Source organism: Strix uralensis, chromosome 21 (genome assembly GCF_047716275.1).
Source record: "Strix uralensis isolate ZFMK-TIS-50842 chromosome 21, bStrUra1, whole genome shotgun sequence".
NCBI classification, from domain to species: Eukaryota; Metazoa; Chordata; class Aves; order Strigiformes; family Strigidae; genus Strix; species Strix uralensis.
Genome location: NC_133992.1, coordinates 9,940,501 through 9,965,457, shown reverse-complemented (window position 1 = coordinate 9,965,457; position 24,957 = coordinate 9,940,501). Strand labels below are relative to the sequence as shown.

The following is a 24,957-nucleotide window of genomic DNA, read 5'->3' as shown; positions in this document are numbered from 1 at the left end:
CTCTACCACTTGCGTGAGCTCAGCCCCGATGCTCACCCAACGAGCACTCATCCACGTCCTGGTTGCAGGCTGGCCCCATGTACCCCGAAGGACACGTGCAGATGGCTTTGCCGTTGACGGGGTTGGTGTCGCAGTTGGAGCCCTCATTGCAGGGGTTGCTGATGCAGGCGTCGTCGAGGTGGCACAGCAAACCTGGGCAGCAAAAGGCAGGTGCATGTCAAGAGTGATGGGCACACATGTCATCGGGCACCAAGACCTTGGCTAGGAGCCAGGGGACACGCGGGGAGCTGCCACCCTGATGGGACAGGGCCTCACCTGTGCGGCCGTGGGGGCACTCGCAGTAGAAGGAGGCTACCCGGTCGTGGCAGGTGGCCCCGTGGAAGCAGGCGGCCATGGCGCAGTCATCGATGTTCTCGCTGCAGTCCTCGCCCGTCCAGCCATTGACGCAGACGCAGTTGTAGCCACCGTGGTTGTTGTGGCAAGTGCCCCCATTCTGGCAGGCGTTGGGCATCAGCTGGCACTCATCCACATCCTCGGTGCAGTACTGACCTGCCAGGGGACAGGACACCTGCGTGAGGCTGGTGCTGCCCAGCTCCCGCAGGCTCCAGCAGCGTCGTGGCGAAGGAGGACGGTTCTCCCTACCCGGTCCCCGGGATTCCCTGGGGCAGGATCCATCCTTCCAGCCCAGCCCTGTGCCACCCGCGCTGCCAGCAGTGGTGTTACCTGTCCACTCGGGCGGGCACTGGCAGTTGTAGGTGTTGACGCCGTCCACGCAGATGCCCCCATTCTTGCAGTTGTTGCCCGGACAGTCATTGATGTTCTCCTCACAGTTCTGGCCCGTGAACCCTGTGCAGAGGAGACGTCTGCCGTGATGCTGACCAACCAACCAGCCATGCCACTGCCTCGGCCCCCCACCAACCCCCCTGCCGATGGCAGGTTGTTCGTTACTGGGTGCCGAGCCTGTGCCAGGCGCTGCCAGCTCAGCTTTGAAGCCAGTCGCATGGTTTCATCCCCAGCCCTGTCCTGCCTTTGCCAGGGCTTGGTTCTGCCGCGCAGGTTTCCCTGCCAGGGCACCATCACTGGAGCCTGGCAAGTGGCAGCAGCTTCCTCCGCGCAGGGCAGACGAGGCGTCCCCGGTGCAGGGCTCGCCTGCCAAACCCCCCAGCTCTGGAGACGCTCGCCCCGAGCAGCGGAGGATCCGGCTCCTCGGCAAGCTGGGATGAACCAGAGCTGCTCCCACGAAGGCTTGCGGCACCTGGTGCTGAATCACCAGCTTTTAATTTCACATGGAAAGAGCCTCATCAGCAGCGCTTCCCCCGGAGGGGGATCCAAGTCCCTGGCAGGGTGAACCACCGCCCCACGCGGTGCTGCGCTGATCCCAGCCCGCCTCTCGCGTGGTGAGCGCGGCTGCTCAGGTTTATGTGATTGTCTCCACCCGATAGTGCCGCACACATGGAAACCCGCCACCCCCCTTCCTCCCCGCTGCAGAAATGGAACAGCCAGGCCCTTCTCAGGGCCTCTGCCAGGCCACGCCATCCGCCTCCAACCATCACTTGGGTTAAGAGCTGCGTTTACCGTAACACCCCCAAAGCCCCCGACCCCACTGCCGTCAGGCATCAGCCCTCGCAGGCGCTCAGGGCTGGAACAGCGATGCCAGCCCGCAGCAGCTCCCTGCAGTGCCGGCGTGCACCTGCAGCTCCCCCAAACCCCCCAAGGCATTCTGCAGGTCCAGACTAGGCTGCTCCCCCGCGCAGGCAGCTCGCTGCGTCACCTCTGCCTCCACGGGGAAGGGAGAGGGTGCCCAAGCTCATCCTCTGCGGGACCCCAGACCCTGGCCCAGCTGGGGGTTTTCCCCTCACTCTCTCCGAAGGGCCGTGTTTTCCTCTCCCCCCGCAGCCTCAGCCCCATCCCATGAGGAGCAGCAACAGCTATTTACGATTGCTGGTAGGAGTCCAAAGCAGATAACGTTGATTTGCACCTCATTTTTAAGCAGCTGGGCTGAGACTGAACAGCAATAACTGGCAATGTCCTAGATACCAGGATTAACTCATTTTGAACCATCCGAATGAGTAATTAGTACTGCAATTACTTTAAACTCAGGGTTACATTCTACAGCGATGGCATGATAAAACAGCCCAGATTAGTTTAACTTGAAGAAACCCGGTACGGCCAGGCCTCTCCGGGAATGAAAAGGGGACATTGTTTCAGGTCTGCTGTGCTGCATACCAGCGTATCAATCACCCTCTTATCATGAGAAACAGCCCCTCTGTCCCTCCTGCCTCCACCCAAAGCCAATGCAGCTCCTGCAACAAGCCATGCCGGATGGCGGAGGTGCCGAGGGACCCCCCCCATCCCCCCCAAAGCAGGGGCCGTGCTGTGCCACCCTGCGGGAGGCAAACCAGCTCGTGCAGCATGCAAATCTCCAGGAAGCGGCCCATGAAGCCACAGCTGGGTGTGAAAGCGCCGATCCCCCCCACAGCAGAGGTGCTCCCCCGGGGCCCTACCTCATCCCGACGTGCCCGACGCTTGGGCTGCTCTGGGGAAGTGCCTTGTCAGCAGAATGGCAGGGCAGGGCCAAGCGCTGCTCCTCCTGCCCCCTCCACCTGCCCGTCCCTGCGGCAATGCCGCTCCGTTGGGCCTGGGCTCGGAGCTGCTCCGGCAGAGCATCGCCCCTGGGAGCTCCCGGCCACACTGGCTCATCCCAGAAGGAAAAATTTCCTTCCCCGGCACTACTCACCCTGTCAGCCCCAACACCTCGCTGCCCCTAAGGACAGGAGCTTTGCTCCAGCCTGGGTGAGCAGGCATGGAGGGGAAACAGGAGATCCTGCAGGACCCTGCGTGTTTTGGGTGGTTAATGAGTCTCTTGAGTTCTCGCAGCCAAAAGCTTCGGGAAGGGGATTGAACCTCTGAGCCTGTGTCAGAGATCAAGACGAGATCCCCCATGTTGCCCCACGGGGATGGCGCATCTTCCCCTGGCACCGGGCCGGGCTGCCAGCAGGATGCGGGTATGTCTGGGCCAGCTGGGAGACCCCGTCCCCACCCCAATGGCACATCCCCAGCGGCGGTGGGGCAGGAGTTTCAGCAGAGGGAGGCTGGAGCTCCCCGCGGCAATGCCAAGGGCGCAGAGCAGAGAAGCTCCTGTGGGGCTATGGGTGACCAGAGGAGATCCAAGCAATCCCACGAGAGATTTCTCAGGCAGCTGAGCACTGCCCACAGCTTCCTTCCAAGGGAGAGGGCGGACGTGTCCCCTCCGCATCTACCACAGCTGGCCAGCGTGGCTGCCTCGGCTGAGAAACGGCACTTGCCCCCCCCCGACAAGCACAGCCTGGAGGAGCTGGCAGGAAACTCCACTATTTCATTTCCCCAGCCCCTTCCACTCCCTGCTCTGACCGCGCTGCAGGCCGCTGCCCGAGAGCAGAAGCGAAAGGGCTTGCCCAGGTCAGGGGGCCCTTTCACAGCCGCTTTTCTCTCCTCTGGCATGGAGGGTGCCAAGCTCTCTTGCAGGGTGCTGAGCTCCCATACAGGGTGCTGAGCTCCTGGAACAGCCCCCGCTGAGCTCCTGGAACAGCCCCCGCTGGGCCCCCTCCTGCAAAAGCCCTTCATTTGAGAGGCTGTAACTTCACTGGGCTGCTCCGGCGCTTGCCAGAGGGAGCAGCAATGAGCACGGAGAGGGTCTCCCTTCCCCAGCTCCGTTTGCACTCGGAAACTTTCCAAAATAGCTATTCCGGGCTAATTATTCCATTCTGGAAGTGGATTAAGCTAAAGCGGAAAAAGGCACTCTTATTCTGGAATATGAGCATCCGCACAGGGGCCTCTGCTGAAACAGTTGCTTTGGAAGAGCTATTTTGGTGAATCACCAAGTATAAAAAGCCCCCAGATGACCTCTCCTCTTCGGGCATTGCTGCCCAACATCTTCTCGAACACACATGGCGCAGTGAGCCCACAGCCCCTTGGTTTTGTCCCTCCCAGAGCCATAACTCAGGGGAAGCTCAGGCACTACTTGCTTAGGGGGGCAAAGGCGCTGCAAGAGGGTCCCCCCCCATCCCTGTCCCCTGCTCCGAAGCAGCCCCTACCTGGCAGGCACGTGCAGTCGTAGGTGGTGTCTCCGATCTGGCGGCACGTCCCCCCGTTCTGGCAGGGCGAGGGGTTGCAGGGCACGTAGAGGTGCTCGCAGTTCTGCCCGGTGTACGCCGGCTTGCAGGAGCACTGGTAGGTGCCCACCTCGTTGGTGCAGCTCCCGCCGTTCTTGCAGACGGGTGGCAATATGTTGCACTCGTTTACGTCCTGCTTGCAGTTGGCCCCGTGGAAGCCGGCGGTGCACCGGCAGATGTAGTGGGCTTCGAAGGGGACGCACTGGCCCCCGTTGGCGCAGGGGTTGGAGGCGCAGGGATCGGCCTGCTGGCAGGTTTTGCCTGGGGAGGGCAGCGAGGGAGGGAGGATGAGGATGCAAACTGCAGCTCAGGCTCTTTGCCGGGAGTGATCTTTGCACTGGGGTGCACTCCCAGCTCTGGGACTGTGTTCGCAGGGGTTGCAGCTCACTCCCCCCACCTCTGTCCCCATAAAACCCTCACCCGTGCAGGAGGATTGCAGCTCACCCAGCCACAGACCCTCCCAAGTCCTGACTTGGGTTTGCCGACCACCTCCCACCTTTCCCCCAGCTCCAGAGGAAGCCGAAATCAGAGGCAGGGCCCTTCTCCATTCCCGGGGGAGTTTTCCAGGTGCAAGCCCTGTCACAAGTTGTCCCTCTCTCCCTGTCCCAGCCGGGCCACTGTGTCCCCACGCCACGCGGTGACACCGCCTCACCTGACCACCCCGGCGGGCAGCGGCACTTGTACTCGCTGAGCGTCAGCAGGTCGCAGGTCCCCCCGTTGCGGCAGGGGTTGCTGAGGCAGACGTTGTCGCGGGGCGTCAGGCAGAGCTCGTCGGTGAAGCCCAAACGGCAGGCGCAGGTGTAGTCCACGGTGCTGCCGCGCACGACCGGGATGCAGGTGCCGGCGTTCTTGCAGGGGGAGCTCAGGCAGGGGTTGGGCAACTGGCACCGCTCGCCCACGTAGGCACCGCTACACCTAGCAGGGGTGAGACACGCCGTCAGCGCCATCGGCCCCGAGGGGCTGGGGGGCACCCAGGGACCTCCCTCCGGCCTGAACCCGCACGGCATCGCGGCTCGCTGGGTTTGGTGTTGGCAAGGCTCTGCCCTGGCCGCGCTGGGCTGAGAGGAGGAAGATGAAAGAGGCGCTGACAACAAAGGCGTCCTCCATCGAGGGGCCTGCACCGACTTGCAAAACCGCAGCCTCCAGCGCCGCCGTCCTGCTTCTCATTGCAATGTGTTTTTTTGGCACCCCCCCGTCACTGAAAAGGAAACCAAGGCACAAGGGGGGGACGTGGTGGAGCCAGGAGGTGCCCCCCCCATACCCGCACCCAACTCAGGGCACCGACAGACCCCATGGGAGAGGAAACCCCGCAGTGGCCCGTGGGGCCAAGCAGCATGGGGACAGCCCTGTGGCCCTGCCCATCCCCGCCTGCAGCACAGTCCCTACTCCACCAAGGTGATTTTTACCCTCCCTCCATCCTAAGAAATCACTCAAACACGATCAAACATGGGCTCGGCGTTGGCTGGTAGCAGGTGGGACACGTTTCTGCTCCTCGCAGCCGGCTGAGGTCTTCCACCCCAAGACAAACCCTGTGCAAGGAGGGACGAATGGCCCCGGCTGCTGCGTCCCTCTGCGTGGGGGCCCTGAGAAAAGGCCCCCCGCTGCGGCCACCAGCTCAACCATCTGTCACCATTGGCCAACCGGGCTGGAGCAACTGCCTGCTGCAGGACCACGGCAGGCGATGGGGACATGCTGCAAGGGCAAATCCCCATGGCCACCCCGGAGAGGCTGGGCAGGACATGAGGCCAGCAAAGGACCCCGCAGAGGGGGGAGCTGACCCCCAGGAGAGGGAGGATGAGGCAAAGCTGTGCACAGAGAGATCCGAGGGCACCTGACATCAAAAAAAGATCCTGGGGATGAGGCTCTTCAGCACCTCCCCAGCACAAACCCTCCCGCATGGCATCTCCTGTATCACGTCTGCAACATGAGATGCCACGTGTTTTGTCCCCAACCAGCTCTGCTCACATTACACCGCTTCCAGACGGGGATTTTCTGCCCTGGCTGGGCTGCACCAAGCAGCCGTCGCGAGTAGGGCATGGGAGGAGCGAGATGGTGCCAGCACGCTGCTGTCCCACACCGCGATGGCAACGCCACCGCAGCAGAGTGGGACACGCCGTGCTCAGCTCATGAGGGCTGCTGGCTGCTATCAGAGGAAATATCAGCAGAAATAAATCTGGGGGTGGCTGCATGCATTGCTGCGAGCTCGGGGTAAGGCAACCGCCGCTGGAGGTGATGGCTGGGGAAGACGACAGCACCCGGGGACGGGGGGGCTGGTCCCCACTGTGCTTTGGTAGGTTGGGGCTCCAGGCAGCCACCATGTCCTCACACCCGTTGCCACCCAAGCTGGCGGGACCTTGAGTCCCTGAGCCTCGTGCGTGGCCTCCAAGGCTCCCACTGCAGGCAGCTCCCCTGGGGTGAGCAGGGAGGCTCCCGGGGAACGCGGCTGCACCACAGGTGCAGAGCAGAGCGCTCACCTGCAAACCCCAAAACAAGAACATGGGGTTCCCCAGGTGAAGCACAGCCAGCAAACCCCCACCCTCAGCCAGCCCCAACCCGGAGTCGCCATGCTTTGCCGCGCGGGCGGCAGGACCACGTTTCGGCCCTGCTCCCCCTCTCCTCTTCCCCTACTTTTTTTTTTTAACCCAATTCTGATTTCATTGTTGGGGATTGTGTGAGAATTTGTCAGGATTCGGAGACATTTTGAGTTAATGAGACGGCATTATCCAGGCCAAATGAAAAAGAAAATGTGTATAATAATAAATCAGGGCATCTGCTCGGCACACAAAGGGCGGCGGGGAGCAGGTGTGCATCCTAATGAGCCAGAGCAGCTGCCGGCGCCTGCGGCCGATGCCCGGCTCGCCGGCGGCTCCGAGCCCGGGGCGCCGTGGCCGTGGGGCGACGCTTCTGGGTGGCTGCGCAGCGGCCCCGCGCCGGGGAAGACGAGGGCTGGGGCCATGGCCGCCTGAGAGGGGCCATTGTGCGGGGCTGGGCGGCCGGCACAGGCATGTCGCCGGCGAACCGCTCAAGTGTGCAGTCATCTGTTAAAAGCACCGCTCTCCCCCGCCTCCCCGCACCACACACGCTTTTTTTCTTAAAACAATCCTCCGGGCTCTCGCGGCGGCTGGCGGACAGGGAAGTGTCACGAGATTCTCCAATGGGAGAAAAAGGCGGAGGGGGAAAAAAAAAAAAAAAAAGAAGGAATAAGGAAAAAAATAAATTAATGCTGGACAAAGAGCCTCGGGGGCAGCGCGGGAACGGCGAGCGCGCGGGAACCGCCACGGCGCAGGTTTTGGCTCGCGGCGGTGGGCAGCCGGGAGCGGGAGGCGATGCTCTGCACCCCGGGCCGAGCCATCGCTGGGATTGGGGTTCCTGCGCCATGGGGCTTAAATGAGGCCGAGCGAGGAGCTGAAAGCCCTCCCACCCAATTAGTTTTCGGACCGTTTCCAATTTCAGTGCAGGCAAGTGGTGGTTTGAGCTCATGGATGGGAAGCCGGAGCAGAGCCCAGCCCAAGGCCCCGGTTATTAGCCAGGAGGTTAATTAGTGATTGGAGGAACTTGCCGGGGGGGCAGGGGAGCCCCCGCCTGAAGGCACAGCGGGGTTGGGACCACGGGCAGTGCCCAGGCTGGGGGCTGCCCCACGCCTGGCTGGGCTGCCTGGGTGCTTTCCAGGCTTTTGCTTCAGGAAAGCCCTCAAGTTTCATGGAGTTTGCAGATTTTTTTTAAATGGCTTTCTATTTGTTTGTTTAAGAGCTGGTTTATGGAGGCAATCAGCTCAAGAAGTGAGGGTGGGGCAGACGCCGGGGAAAGGGCTCGGCCCGGACGGAAGGGTCTGAGCTGAGCGATGGGCACACGTGGGCAGGCGGGACCAGGGTACGCTCATGCATCGCATCTCTCCTCCTTGCAAGGAGGGTATTTCCAGGCACTGAGAAGTGCTGGTGAAGCAACTCTTCAGAAGAAAAGCAATACAACACAGGCACCCTTAAAATCCTGCAGTCACCACTGTAATCACCAGCACAGCCGCGGCAGGGACGGGGACAGCCCTCGCGTACCCACTGCACACACCACACCAGCTCGGGGAGCCTTCGCAAACTCCTTCCACGGTTTCTAAGTCATCTCGGTTTCTTTTCAAGGTTTCAGAGCAAAAGGTCTCTGACAGCAAGGATATCACTATCACGACAGTGATACTGCTGCTCAGCAAGAGCACAAAACAAGGACACCAGACGCTCCTGTCCTTGCACAGGGCAGTGCCAGGGACATGCCCACGAGCAGCGTCGCACCCGGCGGCTTCGACACCATTCCTGCATCATCTGTAGATGTTTCTGCACAGAAACGATGCTATTCCTGCCCACATCTGCAACAGCAAGTCTGAGATGAGGCAGGGAAGAGCATGGTTGCAGACCAAAGCCATGGATGAATTTTGCTGTTTCCTCCCCACATGAGTCCCGGAGATCACTCAAAGCCCGAGACTCTGGAGCTGCGTTTAAAAGCCCAACAACCTCAATGGCTTTAGAGAGTCCCAGCTGCAGAGGGAAGCCTGGAGACAAGCCTCGCATGCAAAGCAAGAGATCAAAAACCAGGTGAAGATTAAGGCCAAGACGTAGTTATTTTTCAGCTCTCCCAGGTCTGGAAAGGCTGGATTCAGCAGAGCCAGGTTCAGCTTCCAGCTGTGCGGCAACCTCATCATGTGTCCACCTACTTCTCCAGGGGCTAAAAACCTCTCCTAGAGTTCAGCCCAGGGAGCTAAGCTTTATTTTCTGTAAAAAACATACCGGCGGGTAGTGGCGTCAGGGCTCCCAGGTGAGCAGACGTGGAGGATGCGACGTCCCCGCGGGCTCAGCCAGGTGAAGATCACCCTGTGGTTTTTCCTTTGGCATTTCCCAAGCGAGGGCTACCCAAACCAAACCCCAAGCAGCTTATGGAGATTAGCATAAGAGACATTAAAGCTATGCTTTAATTATAGATATATGTGTTGGCAGAGGACAGGGCGGGTGCTCCAGGATCAAAACAGCTCAGAAGGGCCATTAGAAACCAGCTTCAAGGTGGTGAAAGGTGGCTGAGCTCCCCGGGGTCCTGAGGAGCCTCCGTGAAATCCCTGGAGAAGCCAACACGGCCACACTCCCAGCCCCACGCATGACGCACGCCCGTTCCCAACCCAGGCAGGAATGGCTAAAAATACTGGTGTCTCTCCCTCCCCTGAGCACGCAGCTGAGAAACGTTTCCGTTGATTCATTAACCTGTTGAAGAGGCATCAAACGCTCCAGCTGTGACCCACCCCGCCATTTTAGATGGTGATGGCATCCCGACCCCGGGATGGCCCTGCTCCAATCCATGATGTTCCCTCTCCCAGCACTGTGCCCACACAAGGATCAAGTCAGGGCGGACAGTCTCACAACTCTTCATTTCCAGGATATTTTCTACATGACCTAACCAAGGGACTGGGGCTGTCACTGAAGCACCAGGCAGGACAGGGGACAGCGATGCAGCAGCTGGTCCCCATCCCTGCGGATGGGGATGCTGTATGGGCTCCTTGCAGGTGCAAACACCCTGATTTACACCCCCTGAGCGTCTGGAGCTATGTCCATCCTGGTGGCTTTTTGTTTCCGGGGGTCAGGCAGAGGCTGGGGGCTGGATTCCCACGACACCGAGCTGCGACGCATCTTCCCCCTCCACACCAGCCCCGAGCGAGCACCCGCACCCGGAGCACAAACTGCTGCGAGGGGGGAGGCGCAATTAATAATGCACCGCGCTCCCGACCCATAAATCTCTGGCACGATTCACGGGCGATGTGAAGGGTGATGGAGAAGGCCTTGTCCAAGGTCAGACAGTGAGTCCCAGGAGATGGCCTGGGAACAGGAACAGCGGCCCCAAATTCCCACCCCGCTCCCAGCGCTGAGCCCAGGCCAAATCTGGATCTCCTCAGCGTGGGCACGTGCATTTGTTGTGTCTGCTGCACATCCTTAACATCTTACAAACAACGGCCCAACGCCGCAGTTATTTCAGCAAGGCTCCCAAAAAACTCGCCAGACCATATAGTCAGAAGCACGAAGGAGCCACAGAAATATCAGAGAGCCCACAAGCTCTGCTGCCATGCCACTGCCCCAGCTTTGCATTGCCTGGGCACCGCAGCTTCCAGCACCCCCTCACCCCAGGAACAGCACCGGCAGAGCTGGGGTGCCCTACCCGACCCCCACTAGCCCACGGTCCCCACGTTGGGTGCTCCGTGTGCGCCGCCAGCCCTTTGTTTGCTCCCTCCCCACTTGCAGCGCGCGAGGCTTTTCCTCCAACCCACCAGCAACAGGTTTTGTCCCTCCGCAGCAATGCGGACACTGAAAGCATCCCGAGGCAGATGTTTCTGTGACCTCTGACCCAAGACTAATGTTTTCCTTTCTGCGCTAAGCTGCCATCTGCCACAGCCGGCACAGATGACACTCAGGCGCTCCCGCAGCCCACCCTGCCCCGGCACGGCTCCCGCATGGCGGCACGGGGGCTTTGTTCAAATTTGGGATGCGTCAGCCCTGCACAAACGCAGCCCGGGGACCGGGGGGTGTTTCAGAGGGGCATGGGGGATGCCCTGGATGTGGGGGGCTCAGCCTGCATCACCCCACAGCTGAGAATGGCCGCGCTCACACCACCCATCACTCTCCTGCCCAGCCCCAGGGCATCCTCCCAAGGGCTGAGATCGTGGCAGGGCTGGAGGTAAAACCCACCTCAGGCTTAAAGCACACAAAATAAACCAACAAGCAAAATGAAAACCAGGTGTAAGCTGGAGCACAGCCACCAGACAGGCAGGGGCTGTCCCCCATCCCCATCCCATGACAGCAGCAGGTCTGGGGGCAGCCCCACACTGCAGGAGGAGATGGGGGGGGGGCTGGTGGGGAGCCCCATCCTGGCCGCTGGCCCCACGTCCAGCTGCCTCTTATCTGCACTGTTATCACATAACCTCTTCCTCACCCTCATCTGCTGGAAGCATAAACGGCCTGCGGTTGTTTTCCCCAAGGTATGAGCACCGTGGGAAAGTTGAGGAGGGGAGGCTCAAGCCTTTACTCAAGCCCCATTTTGGGGGTACTTGAGACTAATGGGGCCAGGAGAGAACCCACGGCCTCTGGGGTAGCAGTGAACCCAGGCGCTGGGTGCAGGGTCTGCCCCACCGGGGAGGGGGAGCAGCCCCCGCCCCGACACCCATCCCCAGGCGCAGGCTGGGCTGTGGGGGATGTCGGTCTCTGCTCTGTGGTACCTGCAGCCCAGAACAGTCACCCCAGACAAACCGCCCTCCCTGCGCCCCAGAGACCCCGGCAGAGGTGGTTCAGAGGTGGTTCAGAAACCATGACCGTGACCTTGTGTGGTGCAGAGGGTCCCCACCGAGGGACCATCACCCCCGCAGAACCCTCTGCACCAGCAAACACACTGCATGACCGAGCGGACACCTGAGCCAGCGCAGTCTGGACCCTGAGGAGCAAAGCAAGTGGCCAAACATGAGCAGGACACTCAGATTTCACATGTTTGCTGGCAACTGCTGAGGGAAGGAGAAATAACCAGCGGGAGAGTCTCCCTTGGCTGCACACAGGGCCACAGCCACTGCACGCTGCTCCCAGCCACAGAGCGGTGACACGACCCTACCCCCTCGTCCCCACACCTCTCGGGGTAACCGTCATCCTTGGGCTTACGAACGGGAACCACAACCGTCAGCTTTCACCCCTTCCCCTGCACACCCCCAGCACCTGCAGACCCTGGGCGTTAAGCTTGCTGCTTTCCATCAGGCATCCACACACAAGAGTCACTTTTCCAGTTGTGCCAGTGGCTTCCCGCCTGGCACAGCCTGGAAGCAACACCCCAACTTTCTCCTGAAGTTACACCCTTCCCCCTGAGACATGTTTGCTCAGCGCCAGCCCGGGGGCCATCCTGATCTCCCCCAGCTCCAATCTGACCAGAGAAAAGGCTGGTGTTTGGGTATATGTCTCCATGTCACCAAGAGATCTGCTTCTTACTCCATCTTCCCATCCCATCCTATTCCATTCCTCCTCATTCCACTGTCTCCCCACGAGCCTCTCCTGTGTTCCTTCATGGAGCATCACCGAGGACCGCAGGTGCGTACGTTCCCAGCGGCGTCAGCCCACCTTGGAAACACCCCGCCAAGCACAGGAGCACGCACTGGAGCCAGGGGAAGGCAAAAAGGCCTGGAAAATGGTCCCACTGGGAAAACGGAGCTCCACACCCTGTGCTCCGGTCTCATCTCCTGCTCAGCTCCTGGCCTGGCATCGCCACCCTGCTCGGGGTGGCATGGCACCCCTGGAGCCAGCAGAAGGAAGATGGGTGCAGGGAGACAAGGCACACTTTGGGACACTGTCCAGACCTCCCTGGGGCATGTGGGGCTAGGAATGCTCCCTCCTGCCCTGGCAGCCAGGGGCTGGAGGGGGCCACTTGAGCCCCCTCCTGGCAGCAGGCACGGCTGGGCTCACCGCGCCTCACCTGCAGCTTTGCTCTGTGGTTTCTGGCACATGTGTCTGTTGAGAAACCAAAGGCTTTGCCACAGCTCCCCGGAGAGCCAAGGCAGAGCTGCCCAGCTCCCCCTCACCCATGTGGGGCACCCCGACTGGGCGACGCACCCCAAAACTCCTGCCAGCCCTGCCACGCTCCCGCGGCGCCGGCACGGCCCCACAAACATCTCCGGCAGCTGTGACGCGGTTGCCAGCACCAAAACCCAGCGCTAGACCAAACCGGTGGTTTTTTTATGAAGTCCCATCCAGGCCCGGCTTTATTAAACACTCTGGGACACCAGCCTGGGAAAAAACCAGAGTTTCACACAGGGAGGGTGGTTGGCAAAGCAGCAGGTTACTTCGAGTGACATCAGGTTAATAAAGCAAGAGCAGATCTCCAGTCTTGTTTAATTAAAAAAAGCAAACTGCAATCCGAAGTCTTTGATGTGTTTTTTTTTGTTCCATTTCATTTTTGACCTAGCCCAAGCCATCTAATTGAGATTTTAAGACCCAGACTTTCATCTGGAGAGAAACTAAAGGAATTCCCAAAGCTGGATATACTCATGGACAGGAGTGGGGAAAAACGTGCTAGAGCCCTGTTCCTCCTACCAGTGTGAAGGGGAGAGGGAAAAAAAAAAGGCTTTGTTTCTTAAGCAGACATTAGTCAGGACAGTTTGGGAATCAAAGTTCCCATTGTAATGAAAAACAATATAATTCCATTACTAAGCAAAGTGGCCAGGCTATTCACCGGGTGGTAACCGGCTACCTGGGAAGGAGCTGCCTTTCAATGGAGCTTCATTCATAACAAACATGAAAGATGTCGAAGGAAGAGACCAAGACAAAACTTGCCTCATTCCCACCCTCAACAATGGCTGCTATGAAATATTTTTTTTCCCCAGTTGATGTTTTTTATATCCTCTGCTGGTGTAAATCCGCACAGCCCCATTGTTTGTGGGAGCGGGCTGCCCTGCGCTGAGCTCTGCTCTCCCCGCTCATCCCAGTCCCTGCTCCTTCTCTTGGAGGAGCCCGTTTATGGGGTGACCATGAAGGATGCGCTTCAAGCAGAGGATCCCCAGGGAACACAACCCGGGCCAAGGCTGGCAAATGGTCCCACCACCCTCCTGCAGGGCAGGAGAAGAGCATCCCAGGCCAGCTCCTCAAGCAATGCCTGTTAGACACCATTAAGTTACCCGGCTCTCCTTCTCCCCCACGGTGCTGCCCAGCAGCTGTGGCATTCGAGAGCACCCGCTGCAACTGCTCCCTGCTTTGACTTTTCATTTGTAAACGTTTTCCCTTCAAAAATGTTTTATTCTTTAAGCCAGAAGAAGGCAAAGTTGGAATCTGGGGGAGATGAGGAATTTCCACCTCCTCGGGCCACCCGCCAGCCCAGCACTGCTGGTGCCTGAGGCCACTCTCCCTTCTCTATCCCTTTTGGGGTAAATGCCCGAGGCCACTCTCCCTTCTCCATCCTTTTTGGGGTAAATGCCCATTTTTACCTGCTCTGGACACTGCTGCCCACACTTGCTGCCCGTGCAGGGCGAATCCACACTGCCTTGCTCCCAGGAGCTCTGGCGCATACACAGTGCTGGTGTCACCATCTCACTAAGCGATGATAAACTCTCATTTTTTTTCCTTTTCCCCCTCAAACCAAGTTTCGGCTAAACACCACGCTGCCTGAGAGCCAAATATGGAAAACTCCCACCCGGGACACGCGTGACCCCACCATCCTACTCTTCTAATCCTGAACATAAAACCCAAGATTAGGATCTGAACAGCCAACAAGAGTTTATACAAGCTATATTTAGCTCTGATATTTATAAACAGGAGGAGAGGGGGGGTTTTGCAGAGCACACAGGTGCCCCTGTGGCACAAACCCTACCGAAAGCCAGAGCAATTCGTGCCGGGGCTGTTTTGGTGAGACAGGGAGTGGGCAAAGATGGCAACAGCCGGACAGCGATGGATCCAGTCCCCCCCAGCCTCACAGCCGTGAAGCTGCTGGTTTCTCTTTGCAAGCAAAGCAAAGCTCCCAAAAATAGTTATCAGCAGCTAAAACCTCGGCCCCTTGGAAACCATGGTCTGAGGGACGTAAAGCACCTCTGAGCTGATGGGTATCTGCTCCTGGGATCTCTGTTGCTGCCAAGTTTAACCAAGGAAACGGTGAGGGAGGGAGGGAGGGAGGGCGGGAGGGAAGGAAGACTCTGCCTCCGACACCTTTTGCCGGCAGAAATCCCTGTGTCAACATGACGCCCTCGCCGAGGGAGTGGGGACAATGGTGGCGGCTCTGCCCTCCGGCCGCAGCCCGCATTCCTGCCCCCCTCCCCTGGAAACCCCCCTTTTGTGGGGAGCAGCAGGCCCTGTGAAAGGGCCGTCTGTCGCCCTGCCTTTTGACTTGGAGGTCTGTGTCTAACATTTTAATAGGGGCTGGGGGCCGGGGAGAGACCCCCCCCCCCATCCTCCCGGCCGCTCCCCCGTGGGGTCACTCTCCCAGCCCGCCCCAAAGCCAGCGCATGGGGCTCCGGCTGCCGACGGGGCAGCGGGTGTGAGCGCTGGCGCTGCACATCCCGCTGCCAACAGCCACGTTCCTCCAGCTGCCCCGAGAGGAGATATTCCATGGGTTAACCGGCCGTGAGCGCCTTTGGGAGGGTGTTTTTCCTATCCCCCTGCACAAGGATGCACGGGTGGGGCAAGAGCGCTGGGGACGTGCTCTCCTCCATGGCTGCTCATCCACAGCAGATAATTTCCATCTTAAAATAAACCACTGCCCGCTCAGGAACACTCAGCCTCTCAGGCAGTGACGCTGGTGGGGTGTGAAAGGTCCTCGCGTCCCCATCGCCCTGCATGGGGCAGAGAAGTTGGGAAAGTGAAGACCCTCCTCTGGTTGCTCCTCGTGGTGGACACAGGTAGTGTCACATCACACCAAAGAGGAGGATGAGGAGGAATCCCTTGCAACAGCCTTGGGCCTGATCCTGCACAGCCCTGGAGGTCCCAGTAAAGCCTGGCACTGCTCTCAGCTACACTGCCTTTAGACCAAGCCCAAAGCCACAGGCTCCCCAGCCCAGCAGTGCTCCTCCCGGCGCCCAGCCCACCACCACATGGCCGCGTGCCCCTTCTATTAAGTAAGGGCAACGTTATAGCATCATTAAAACTTAATAAATCCATTTCCCATATAAATACCATTAAATTCAGATTTTGGGGAAGGGAATTAGGGTGAAAACCTGTTAAAAGAAAATGACTTCTGCGCAAATAAATTTTTGCAACTTGACTGAGCGTGAAAGTTTCCCATTAAAATGCAACTCCGCTCTCTTTGCTGGAAATGTGCAAAAGCCTAATAACCAGGGCCTAAACATTAACTGTTTAACTGACTTTTCCAATATTAACTCCAGCTCGCTGTGGGGGAAGGGGAGGACGTGACGGGTGAAAGCTTAAAGCAGACATTAATTACTGCTGTGCGAGGGAAGAACCGCTCACATCTCACCGGCATCATGCTCCCAACAGCAGACCCAGATGTGGGACATCACGGGCCATGAGCACAGCACCAACCCCGCTGTGCGTGGGGCAGCGGGCAGGATGCTGCCCCATCAGATGGACTAGGTGATCATTGTAGGTTCCTTCCAACTGAAAATATTCTATTCTGGGGCAGAGCTCCCTATATGGCCCAGCCAAACGTCTCCCCCCCATCCTCAACCCCTCACACAGGCTTTAGTCGTGGTCCTGATCCTGCACCTCTCGCACCAAGCACTGCATTTACCAACGGGAACCTCCATCACCTAATTCACCTCCACCAGCCAGGAGGCACCTGGCAGGTTGTGCTGCCCCATCTTGCACCAAAACAGGTTTTGATGTTCAGATAAGCACCAGCAAATGGAGGGAAACTGAGGCACTAAGCAGACCTCGCTTGATGTATGTGGAAACCCCAACACCACCCTGAAGATCCTGGCCCATGGGCTACTTGCCAACACGGGGAGGTGAGAGGAGGGGACCTGACCCACTGGACACAAGCTAGAGCTGTAGACGGAGGCGCTGCAACGGGTCTTGTCGCTGTCACACACCGAGGAAGGCAGAGTTCAGACAAGCGTGTGCAAGTCTGAATGGGCACCGTCACACCTCGGCCAGGCGGACAGCTGGAAGCAGCGCCGAGCTGCTCTACCAGTGAGACTCAGATGTCAGAGTAAAGACTGGGGTGTCCCCAGGTGGGCATCTCTAACTGTGCTGGGGCACAGGCAGATGGGAGCTGCCATGGTCTGGTGTCACTAAGACTTAGCAGAGTGCTGCAAAGACATCCCAACACCACACATGATAGATGGGCAAAGAGACTTGTGATATTAAGCCCAACTGGGGCTTCTTCAGCCCTTCAGAGCCCCTGCTCTGCAACTCTGATCAGGATCAGACCCTGCTGATGCTGGCGATGCCAAAGCAGGGCCCTAACCCTCACACCTCTCTGCTCCTGGATGCCTCCACATACAGATACCCAAGAAGCAAGATGCCCCCCTCAACATCAGAGTAGCTCATTCTAGATCTTTGGCCGATGTGAGCAGCTGCAGTTTTACCCCAGACCAAAGCACAAGCACAGCACTGGGCTGGTGAGCACCCAACATGCCCATGGCTGGCAGCCCTTGGATGGTGGCAACACCGACCTGCTGCTGCCAATACGTGTTGAGGCCAACCCCAAGGAGCTTGGCACTGCAGGATGGAGCCCTTCTGTGGATGGATGGGCTGGAGAAGCTGGGATGCCTCTTTCCCCAAGCAAATCCAGGCTCGTGAGGGCACCAGGGCAACTTCAGGGACCTGCAGGATTTCAGCACAGCCACTTCCAGGCTCTGGGGCTCGACGCTGCATGCCAAGGGCATGCAGTGAGATGAAAAGACCATTCAGAAGGCATCTGGAATCACCCCAAACCTTCACTTCTCTGGCCTGATGGTCTTTCTAACCCTGGTCCCCAAAATGAAGAGCTGCAGGAGGAGGTCAGCCCAAGACCAGCCTGGGGAGCAGTGAGCGAGCAGCCCAAGTGCCCCGTGGTGCTGCCCCATCCTGGGTGGCAGCAGGAGCTGGCGGGACACAACCGAAACCCCACTGCAGGTCTGCTTTCCCGGGGGGGGGGTTTAAGTTGTATCCCAGAGGGTCTTCCACTCCACAGCCCCAATACATGGTCTAAAACCTTCACCTGGAGTTCGATAACACGTTAACCACAGAGAAGTCTCCATCCAGATCCAGAGCTTACCAGCTCTCTATAACTGCACCCCGAGGCTACTCCCTCGTTAAACACACTGATGCTCTATAAATTTCACATTCCGCTCATGTACACATGCCGTTACCATTTGGGACACCTACCAACATGAGCAAAACAAGGGTCACCACCCCTCCAGGCCTGGAAAAAGCAGGTTAATTTCCAAACAATGTTATTTTAAAACTTGCTAACTGCCTTCTGATTATGTTATCCAAGCCCTTAATTGGTGAATAGCTCGGTCTTGCAATGGCTTATACGTGTCTCCCTCATGCTACATACAATAAACTGTAACAGCTTTGGAGGTGAGACCAGGGCATGTAGTATCAGCTGGAACAAATGGACGTATCGTGGCTTCTAGCAGGCAGGAAGACAGCAAGTCAGGTGGTTGAGATGGAAGAGATTTTGGTGGAATAAAACATACCCTGTATGACAAAGTGAGCTTCTGTAGAAGCTGTACACGGAGCAGAGCCCCGTGCACTTCATCACACATTTAACAGCTGCAAGTATCCGGCAGGGAACAGCCCCTCTGATCTCAGGTGATGCTGGCTGCTGCAAATACCTCAACTGTCCTGCATCCTGGGAAGCCCCTGAGCAAATTCATCTCAGCAGGCATCACCCCTGCTCTCCTGCTCATTCCGTGTTGCAGGTACTGCTGAGGGACCTACTGAGACATCTCCTCTTGAACGTGACCCTTGCTGGCCCCTGCTCAAAGGCAGCACAGCCCTCCAGCCATCATGAGTATCCAAGCCATGAGAAAAATCAAGTGAAAAAACTCAGCCCAACCAATAAAATCCCAAGGCAAGTTAGCAGGAGTCAGCGGGACCACCTGAGACAACTGATAACCATCAAGACGCCTTGCAGAGAGGAGAGATGTAAACAGAGATTCTTCTAGAAAAGAGCTAAAAGATCCTGCTGCTGTCCCGGTGACCTCACCAGCTGGGCTTCTGAGCTAAGTTTCTCTTCCACTGGAATCTGCAACAGGTGACGCTTTTGTATTTTTAATCTACCCTCTTACCCATTTCCACCTTGTTCTTTCCGAGAATGAGATCAGACTCGAAAGAGCCATCAAGAGTTCTCAACATGGCTGAATCACCGCTCGTCTACTTCTTTAAGAGCTTCCTCTGGTTGATTGTTCAACACTCCACCCTCTTCCTCTCCAGCACGGAGACTGCATTTTTTTTTTCTTTGTTATTATTTCATGGAAATAACGCTGGGTTAAAGCACATGAGAAAAACCAAACCAGAAGGAAACTTCCGCCCTTTACAATGAGATAACAATGACCGAGTAGTTGAATAACTTGAAGGGCACAGAGAACTGCAGGGCTCAGATCACTCCTCTGCCTTCCTGGTTGTCTCCTGAAAAAGTTTTGAGCTAAAATAATCGTGTCTTCCCGCTACGGTCCCCCTCTGAATGTTTCTTCTAATGTTTCTGGCCCGCTGCCTGTGGAAGCTGGTGGTGGCAACGGGCACCAGCTCAGGAGCCATTGCCCCGGCTGAACTACAACGCCACGCTGATTCATAAACAGAGGAAGTACTTTAGCAAACTGACTTTTCCCCCTTTTCAGCGCAAGCCTAGTGATTAATTTGACTTATTCTCTTCCTTTGCCGTCTCTTTTGCTTCTCTGGGCAAGAGTATGACAACCCAGACGCAGCTCCTCTGACTTTAATGGTGAAAGGCTGGTGGAGCGGGGATTGAAGCTCAGCCCTCTCTCATACCATCTGCTTTTAACTAGCGGAGCAAGGGAGGTCCTGGGAATAAATGTCACATGGCACAGCAATCTAAAATCAGCCCTACTTATTTGCAGGGATGCCAGTCAAAACTACAGTTATCCAACAGTCTAATTAGGAGCTATCACTAGAAGTCAAAAGGACCTTTTGGAAAACCTTCTCATTTTGTCTGGGAAAATGCCTTAGTCAAAGGCGAGTGCCTTTTCTGGAAAGCCACAGCTCCCCAGCGCCACGAAACCACACGTCAACCGCCGCAGCAGCCACCGTCTGCAGACCCGACCTTTTAAAGCTCCGGATCCGATGCAAGTGCCACGCATGGGACAGAAACACCCCGCGCCTTCAGCTGGGGTCCGTGCAAGGTCCATGAAACTCTGCTGCTGCTCTTCCAGCACTGAAAGACCTGGTTACCCCTGCCAAGACGGAAAGCAGCTCCAAAGGCGGCTTAATTAGGCCGCTTCTGTCGCGAGCCCTCCAGCCGATCAAATGCTCAGTCCCCTCCATTCAATTAAAGCTCTGCATGCCCCGGACCGCCTGGCAAAGGGACAAGCAAGATAAGGCACCTGGAGTTTTACAAACTATCGCTGTAAAATAATAAAGGCAGAGAAAGCTCCTCGTCTCACACCAGCGATTCCCTTTCCGTAACAGGGCTGATAACTCGGTTTTGGTGTTATCAGAGTCGTCTTCACATAACCCAACTAGCTCTCTCCCGCCACAAACGCCGGGACGCTTGTCCGCTGGAGTAGCGTCTCCCTCGTACGCTATTTATTTCACTCCACTTTCTAATTGGATTTGTGGGGGCAGCACAATGGGGCTTTATGGCCAAACTTTGTTAAGTGCCAGGCCGAGCGGAGATGTGGCCAGCAGCCAAAATGGTGCATTTCACGCAGGCGCCAAAGGGCAGTGCCAAGCTTTTCTGCGTCTGGTATCTGTGTTCTTGGCTCTGCTTTGTTTAAGAAGCTTGGAAGCAAAACTCCTCGTAAAGAGATATTCAAACAAGTGAAAAAACGGGATTTTGCGAGCTGCTATCAGATACCTTGGAAAGTTGCAGCTCCTCCAGTCTGGCAGCACCTCTAATATCTGCCCCCATCGCCCACGGAGCGTACCCTGCACGGGACAGGCGCTTTAACACACTGAGAGCACACACCTTGGTTTCCTGCAAAAATAACCCGCGAAGCCATCCCGGCGTCTGCAGCCAAGAGAGGGGTGGCTATTCACAGCGAGCAACAACGAAGTTCTTTAAAGTTAACTTTTTCTCTTAGAAAAACCCCTCCATCCCAAGCCTACTTTGGAGGCTTCTCCTCCAAATAGAGCTCGCACACATCAGATCTAATTAGATTCCATCACCATCTGCACATGAAATGTAAATCAGGAGTTGCAGAGACTTAAGAAAAAAAGGGAAGAATGACCACAAGGAAAAGGAGGGGTGTAAGGTTGGGGAGGGGGTGGAGGGTTGGGCATTCTGGGAAGCCATACATGATTAGTCACACAGCATTAATCTGCCTCCCTTAACAATAGCTGCTGAATTTCGACCGAATCCCAGCTGTCGCTCTTTGAATGAAAGAAAACAAGATTTAGAGCGTCAAGCGTTGGTAAGGGCTTCTGTGCAAAAAAAAGTGGCGTGCATTCATTAGTGGCTCACAAAGGGACCCAGCCTTTGTCCATTAAATTGCTCATGTGCCTGATTGATTTGCTGATTTATTTGCACCAAAGGGTTGGGGGGCTCAGCTTGGAGAAGGGGGCGGGAGGTGCCCAGCTACTGGGCAGAGTAACGGCACCCAGGCGGATTTGCAAAAAGCAACACACATTGTCAAGGGAAACTGCCATTCAACAGGTTGGGATTGGAAATGCCTTCAGGTTCCTCCGCCGAGGACTTCCTATTTGGAAATTTGGGGTGGGTGGGAACGTCTCCCCGCCTGCTCTCAGCCCAGGCCACGTTCAACAAGCAGAGGGGAAATCTGGCCGGAAAACAGAGCCTTGCCCATTCACATTTCTTTTATGGAATAGTTTTAAAAAGGGAGCTGGAGTCTTATTCATTTCTCTTGGTTATTGTTCCCTGGGAGCCTGGAGTGAATCGGCCATCGCTGCGGTGGGTCGGTTGGTCCTTCAAAGAGTCCCAACACTTTACACATCCGTTTCCCCACAACCAGCTTGGAGAAAGCTCCTGCCCGGGTGCCAGGTCCTGCCAGGAATGCCGGGCTGGACCACAACTTGGCACCGGTGCCGGCAGGGCTGCGGGAGGAGGTGGCCCTGCTCCCCCGCCTGCCCTGGCCGATGCCCCACAGACCCACAGACATCAACGGGGCAGCTCCAGCAGCCAGAGCCACGCCATGAAACCTCTCTTGAACATTTATTGAAGATGGACTGGACACCACACCACGAACTGCCAGGGTGCAAGGGACTGAAAGGCAACGCTTCAGGGCCAGGAAGGAGTAGCTGGAAGACAGACAGACAGACAGCCTCCCTCCCCGCCCGATGGTCCAACAAACACCGCGGGCTGGCCCTACCTCCTGCTCCATCAGCAGGGCAGTCTGCATAGGTTAACACCAGAAAAACATGGCCCTTTGCCCATGTTTTTCCACCCAGCTAGGAACAAAGCCCGATCCTGCCAAACTCGCGGCGACTCCTACACAAGCAGGTTATTCTTGCCACTCAAGGAAAGAAAACGCATCTTGCCCTATTAAATCCAGAGCCTTCAAAGCAAAGTCAACATGCATGTCAATACTTTGGTCGGGGGAGATGAAAATCCTCTGGCTCCTCCATACTTACTGGCACACCTCTGTCCCGTTGAGAAAAGTTTCACACTTGCCCCCGTTGAGACAGGATTCGGCAAGCTGCGTGCACCGTAAACCTGCAAACAGAAGGAGCGCGTTAGCCACAGCACAGGTCCCGGGTGGCAGCGGAGGGGGGGCTGCATCCCCTAATGTCACCCAGACCGGGGACAGGCTCGTCGAGACCCCCAGAGCACCCTGCCCCTGCCACCCTGGTGAGCTGGGGGCTGCAGCGCCCGGTGTCCCCCACCCGCAGGGTGATGGAGGCGGGCAGGGACCACGTGGCCCCAGCGCTGAGAGGCTCACCTAAAAATAAACTCAGGGTGGGCTTGGGGGGAGGTTCTGCCTTCTCCTCCAGCTCGAGGGCGGACAGAGAGAAACCCCCCCGACCAGGCCCTTGAGGGCCAAATGCCACTGGGGAGAAGCCACCCGCCCGAGGGCCCGGGAGTTACCATCAACTCAGTAACGAAATGAGTCGCCCGTCACAACTTGCTATGAGTAAAGGTTTCATTGTCTGGCCCTCAGAGCCAAATTCTGCACAGTTACCACAGCAACTGGCTGAAAGTACCAGAATCGCTTCCGATTTCCACCCCGGCTCGCTCTTCCCGTTCTCTGCCCCGCTCGCTCTTCACGGTAACCGGTTCTGCGACACGCGTGTGCAGCCAGAGCAGTTTCACATTGAGCCACTCCAGCTTCACACCACCACAACCAAACTTCTCCTCCGGACGCCAGTCGAGGCCCAACGCACCCCGGGGACACCCCGCTGGCCCTTGGGGCTCTGTCCCCAACCCCGCATATCCCACGGGGGGATGGGAGTGGGGTGCTGGGGATCACTCCGGGCACAACTTTTTGCAAACTTTGGCTCCAAGAGGCCGGTGCCTGGCACGGTTCTCAGCCCGGGAGGAGCAGGGTGAAGGCAGCCCCGCTGCCTCCCCGTCCCCAAAATCCTCCCAGGACATTCCTGCTCTGGAGGAGGCTGCTTGCTCGGCCCCGAGGCGGGGGGGGTGGGGTGGGGGGGTATCGCAGGGCCCCGGACCCCCCGCCCCGGGGCGGGCTGCTCCCCGCTCCGCCCCGCACCTCCGGCCACTTTTCGGGCTCTTTTCCCCCCCAGTCCCGACCGATCGCCCCCGACGGTCGCCCAGCGCTTTGCGGCGAAGCACCCGGGGCCGGCGCCGGGAGGGGGGAAAGGGGAGGCGGGGGGGGGAACCGGGGAAGTGGGGGGGAGCGACCCGGCTGACTTTCAAGAAACAGGAAACCGAGAAAAATTTGCAAAACGGTCAAAAGCTCTCGCGGAACAACAGGCAGGAGCGCGGCCGCCCTGCGCGCCCCTCCGCCGGGCCGGGCCCGTCCCGAGCTCCGGCTGCCCCGGTTCCCCGCCGCGCCCTGCTCGCCCCGCCCGCGGTACCGTGCTCTGGCCCCCCCACTGGCCCGCGGTACCGGGGTCCGGTCCGTCCCCCCACTCGCCCGCGGTACCGGGGTCCGGTCCGTCCCCCCGCCTGCCCGCGGTACCGGGCTCCGGGCCCCCCGACGGCAGCGAGCGAAGTTCCCGCGGCACCCCCCGGTACCGAGCTCCGGTTCTGGGAGGCCCCAAACGCCGTTTCGCCGCCACCTCCTTCGGGGCACCGAGCCCCGGCGTCCCCCCGCGGTGCTGAGTCCCGCTTCCCCCCCCCCCCCCGTCCCGGTTCCGGCCCCGGTTCCCCCGGCACCCCGCGGCACCAAGCCCCGGTTCCCGCAGGGACCCCGCGTCCCGGGCACGCCCCCCCCCAACCCCCCGACGGTGCCCAGCCGGGACCGGAGCACACACCGCGCTCCCGGCAAACTTCCCGCCGGGCGCTGGGGCGGCCGGTGCGGGGCCCGTGGCGGCGGCCCTCACCTCGCGTCAGGGCGGGCAGCAGCAGCACCAGGAGGCCGGGAGGCAGGAGCCGCTCCATCCCGCTCTGCTCCCGCCGCTCACAGCCGCATAGATCCGCGGGGGCTCGGCCGAACCGAGCCGGTGCCCGGTGCCGGTACGCGCTACCCCCAGACACACCGCGCCCCACCGCCGAACGCAGCGACTCCGAGCGCCGGCGCCTCCCGCGGCTGCTCAGCCCCGGCGGGCCGGGCCGGGCCGGGCGGGAGGGCGGGGGGGGGCGGGACGGCGCGGGGCGGGACGCCGAGGCACGGCTCGGCACGGCACGGGACGGGATGGGACGGAACGGGACGGGACGCTCCTCCCTATCCACCCCCCCAAGCCCGGGGGGCCGCCGCTGGGAACCCCCCTTCCCGCCACGGACGGTCCCTGCGTGGGACGGGAGTGGGGCTGCGGGGTCCATGCAGCCGCCACGGGAAGCCCTGGTGTAGCCTCACCCCCTCAATGGAGCCACCGGACACCCCCGGTGCAGCCTCATCCCCCCCAGTGCAGCCACCGGACACCCCCAGTGCAGCCTCACCCCCCCCAGTGCAGCCACCGGACACCCCCGGTGCAGCCTCACCCCCTCAATGCAGCCACCGGACACCCCCGGTGCAGCCCCCCCCCGCCAGTGCAGCCACCGGACACTCCCGGTGCAGCCCCCCCCCCCCCCACCAGTGCAGCCACCGGACACCCCCGGTGCAGCCTCCCCCCCCCCGCCAGTG

At 58.8% G+C, this 24,957-nt stretch overlaps 1 protein-coding gene across 2 annotated transcripts in view; it reads right to left on the bottom strand.

The window, feature by feature from the left end:
- The window catches only part of NOTCH1 (notch receptor 1), a 44,274-nt gene extending 19,847 nt beyond the window's left edge, over window positions 1-24,427 (bottom strand). The window contains exons 1-7 of one of the 2 annotated variants that reach the window (XM_074890995.1): window positions 24,218-24,427; window positions 22,343-22,424; window positions 4,804-5,066; window positions 4,074-4,412; window positions 724-846; window positions 316-549; window positions 37-192 (exon numbers count right to left, since the gene is read on the bottom strand). In XM_074890995.1, coding sequence (XP_074747096.1) covers window positions 37-192; window positions 316-549; window positions 724-846; window positions 4,074-4,412; window positions 4,804-5,066; window positions 22,343-22,424; window positions 24,218-24,275 — 1,255 coding nt within the window. In that variant the 5' untranslated portion in view covers window positions 24,276-24,427. The remainder of the gene's footprint in view (window positions 1-36; window positions 193-315; window positions 550-723; window positions 847-4,073; window positions 4,413-4,803; window positions 5,067-22,342; window positions 22,425-24,217) is intronic. The other variant, XM_074890996.1, reaches the window with a different exon arrangement.
- Between the last annotated feature and the right edge of the window lie 530 nt (window positions 24,428-24,957).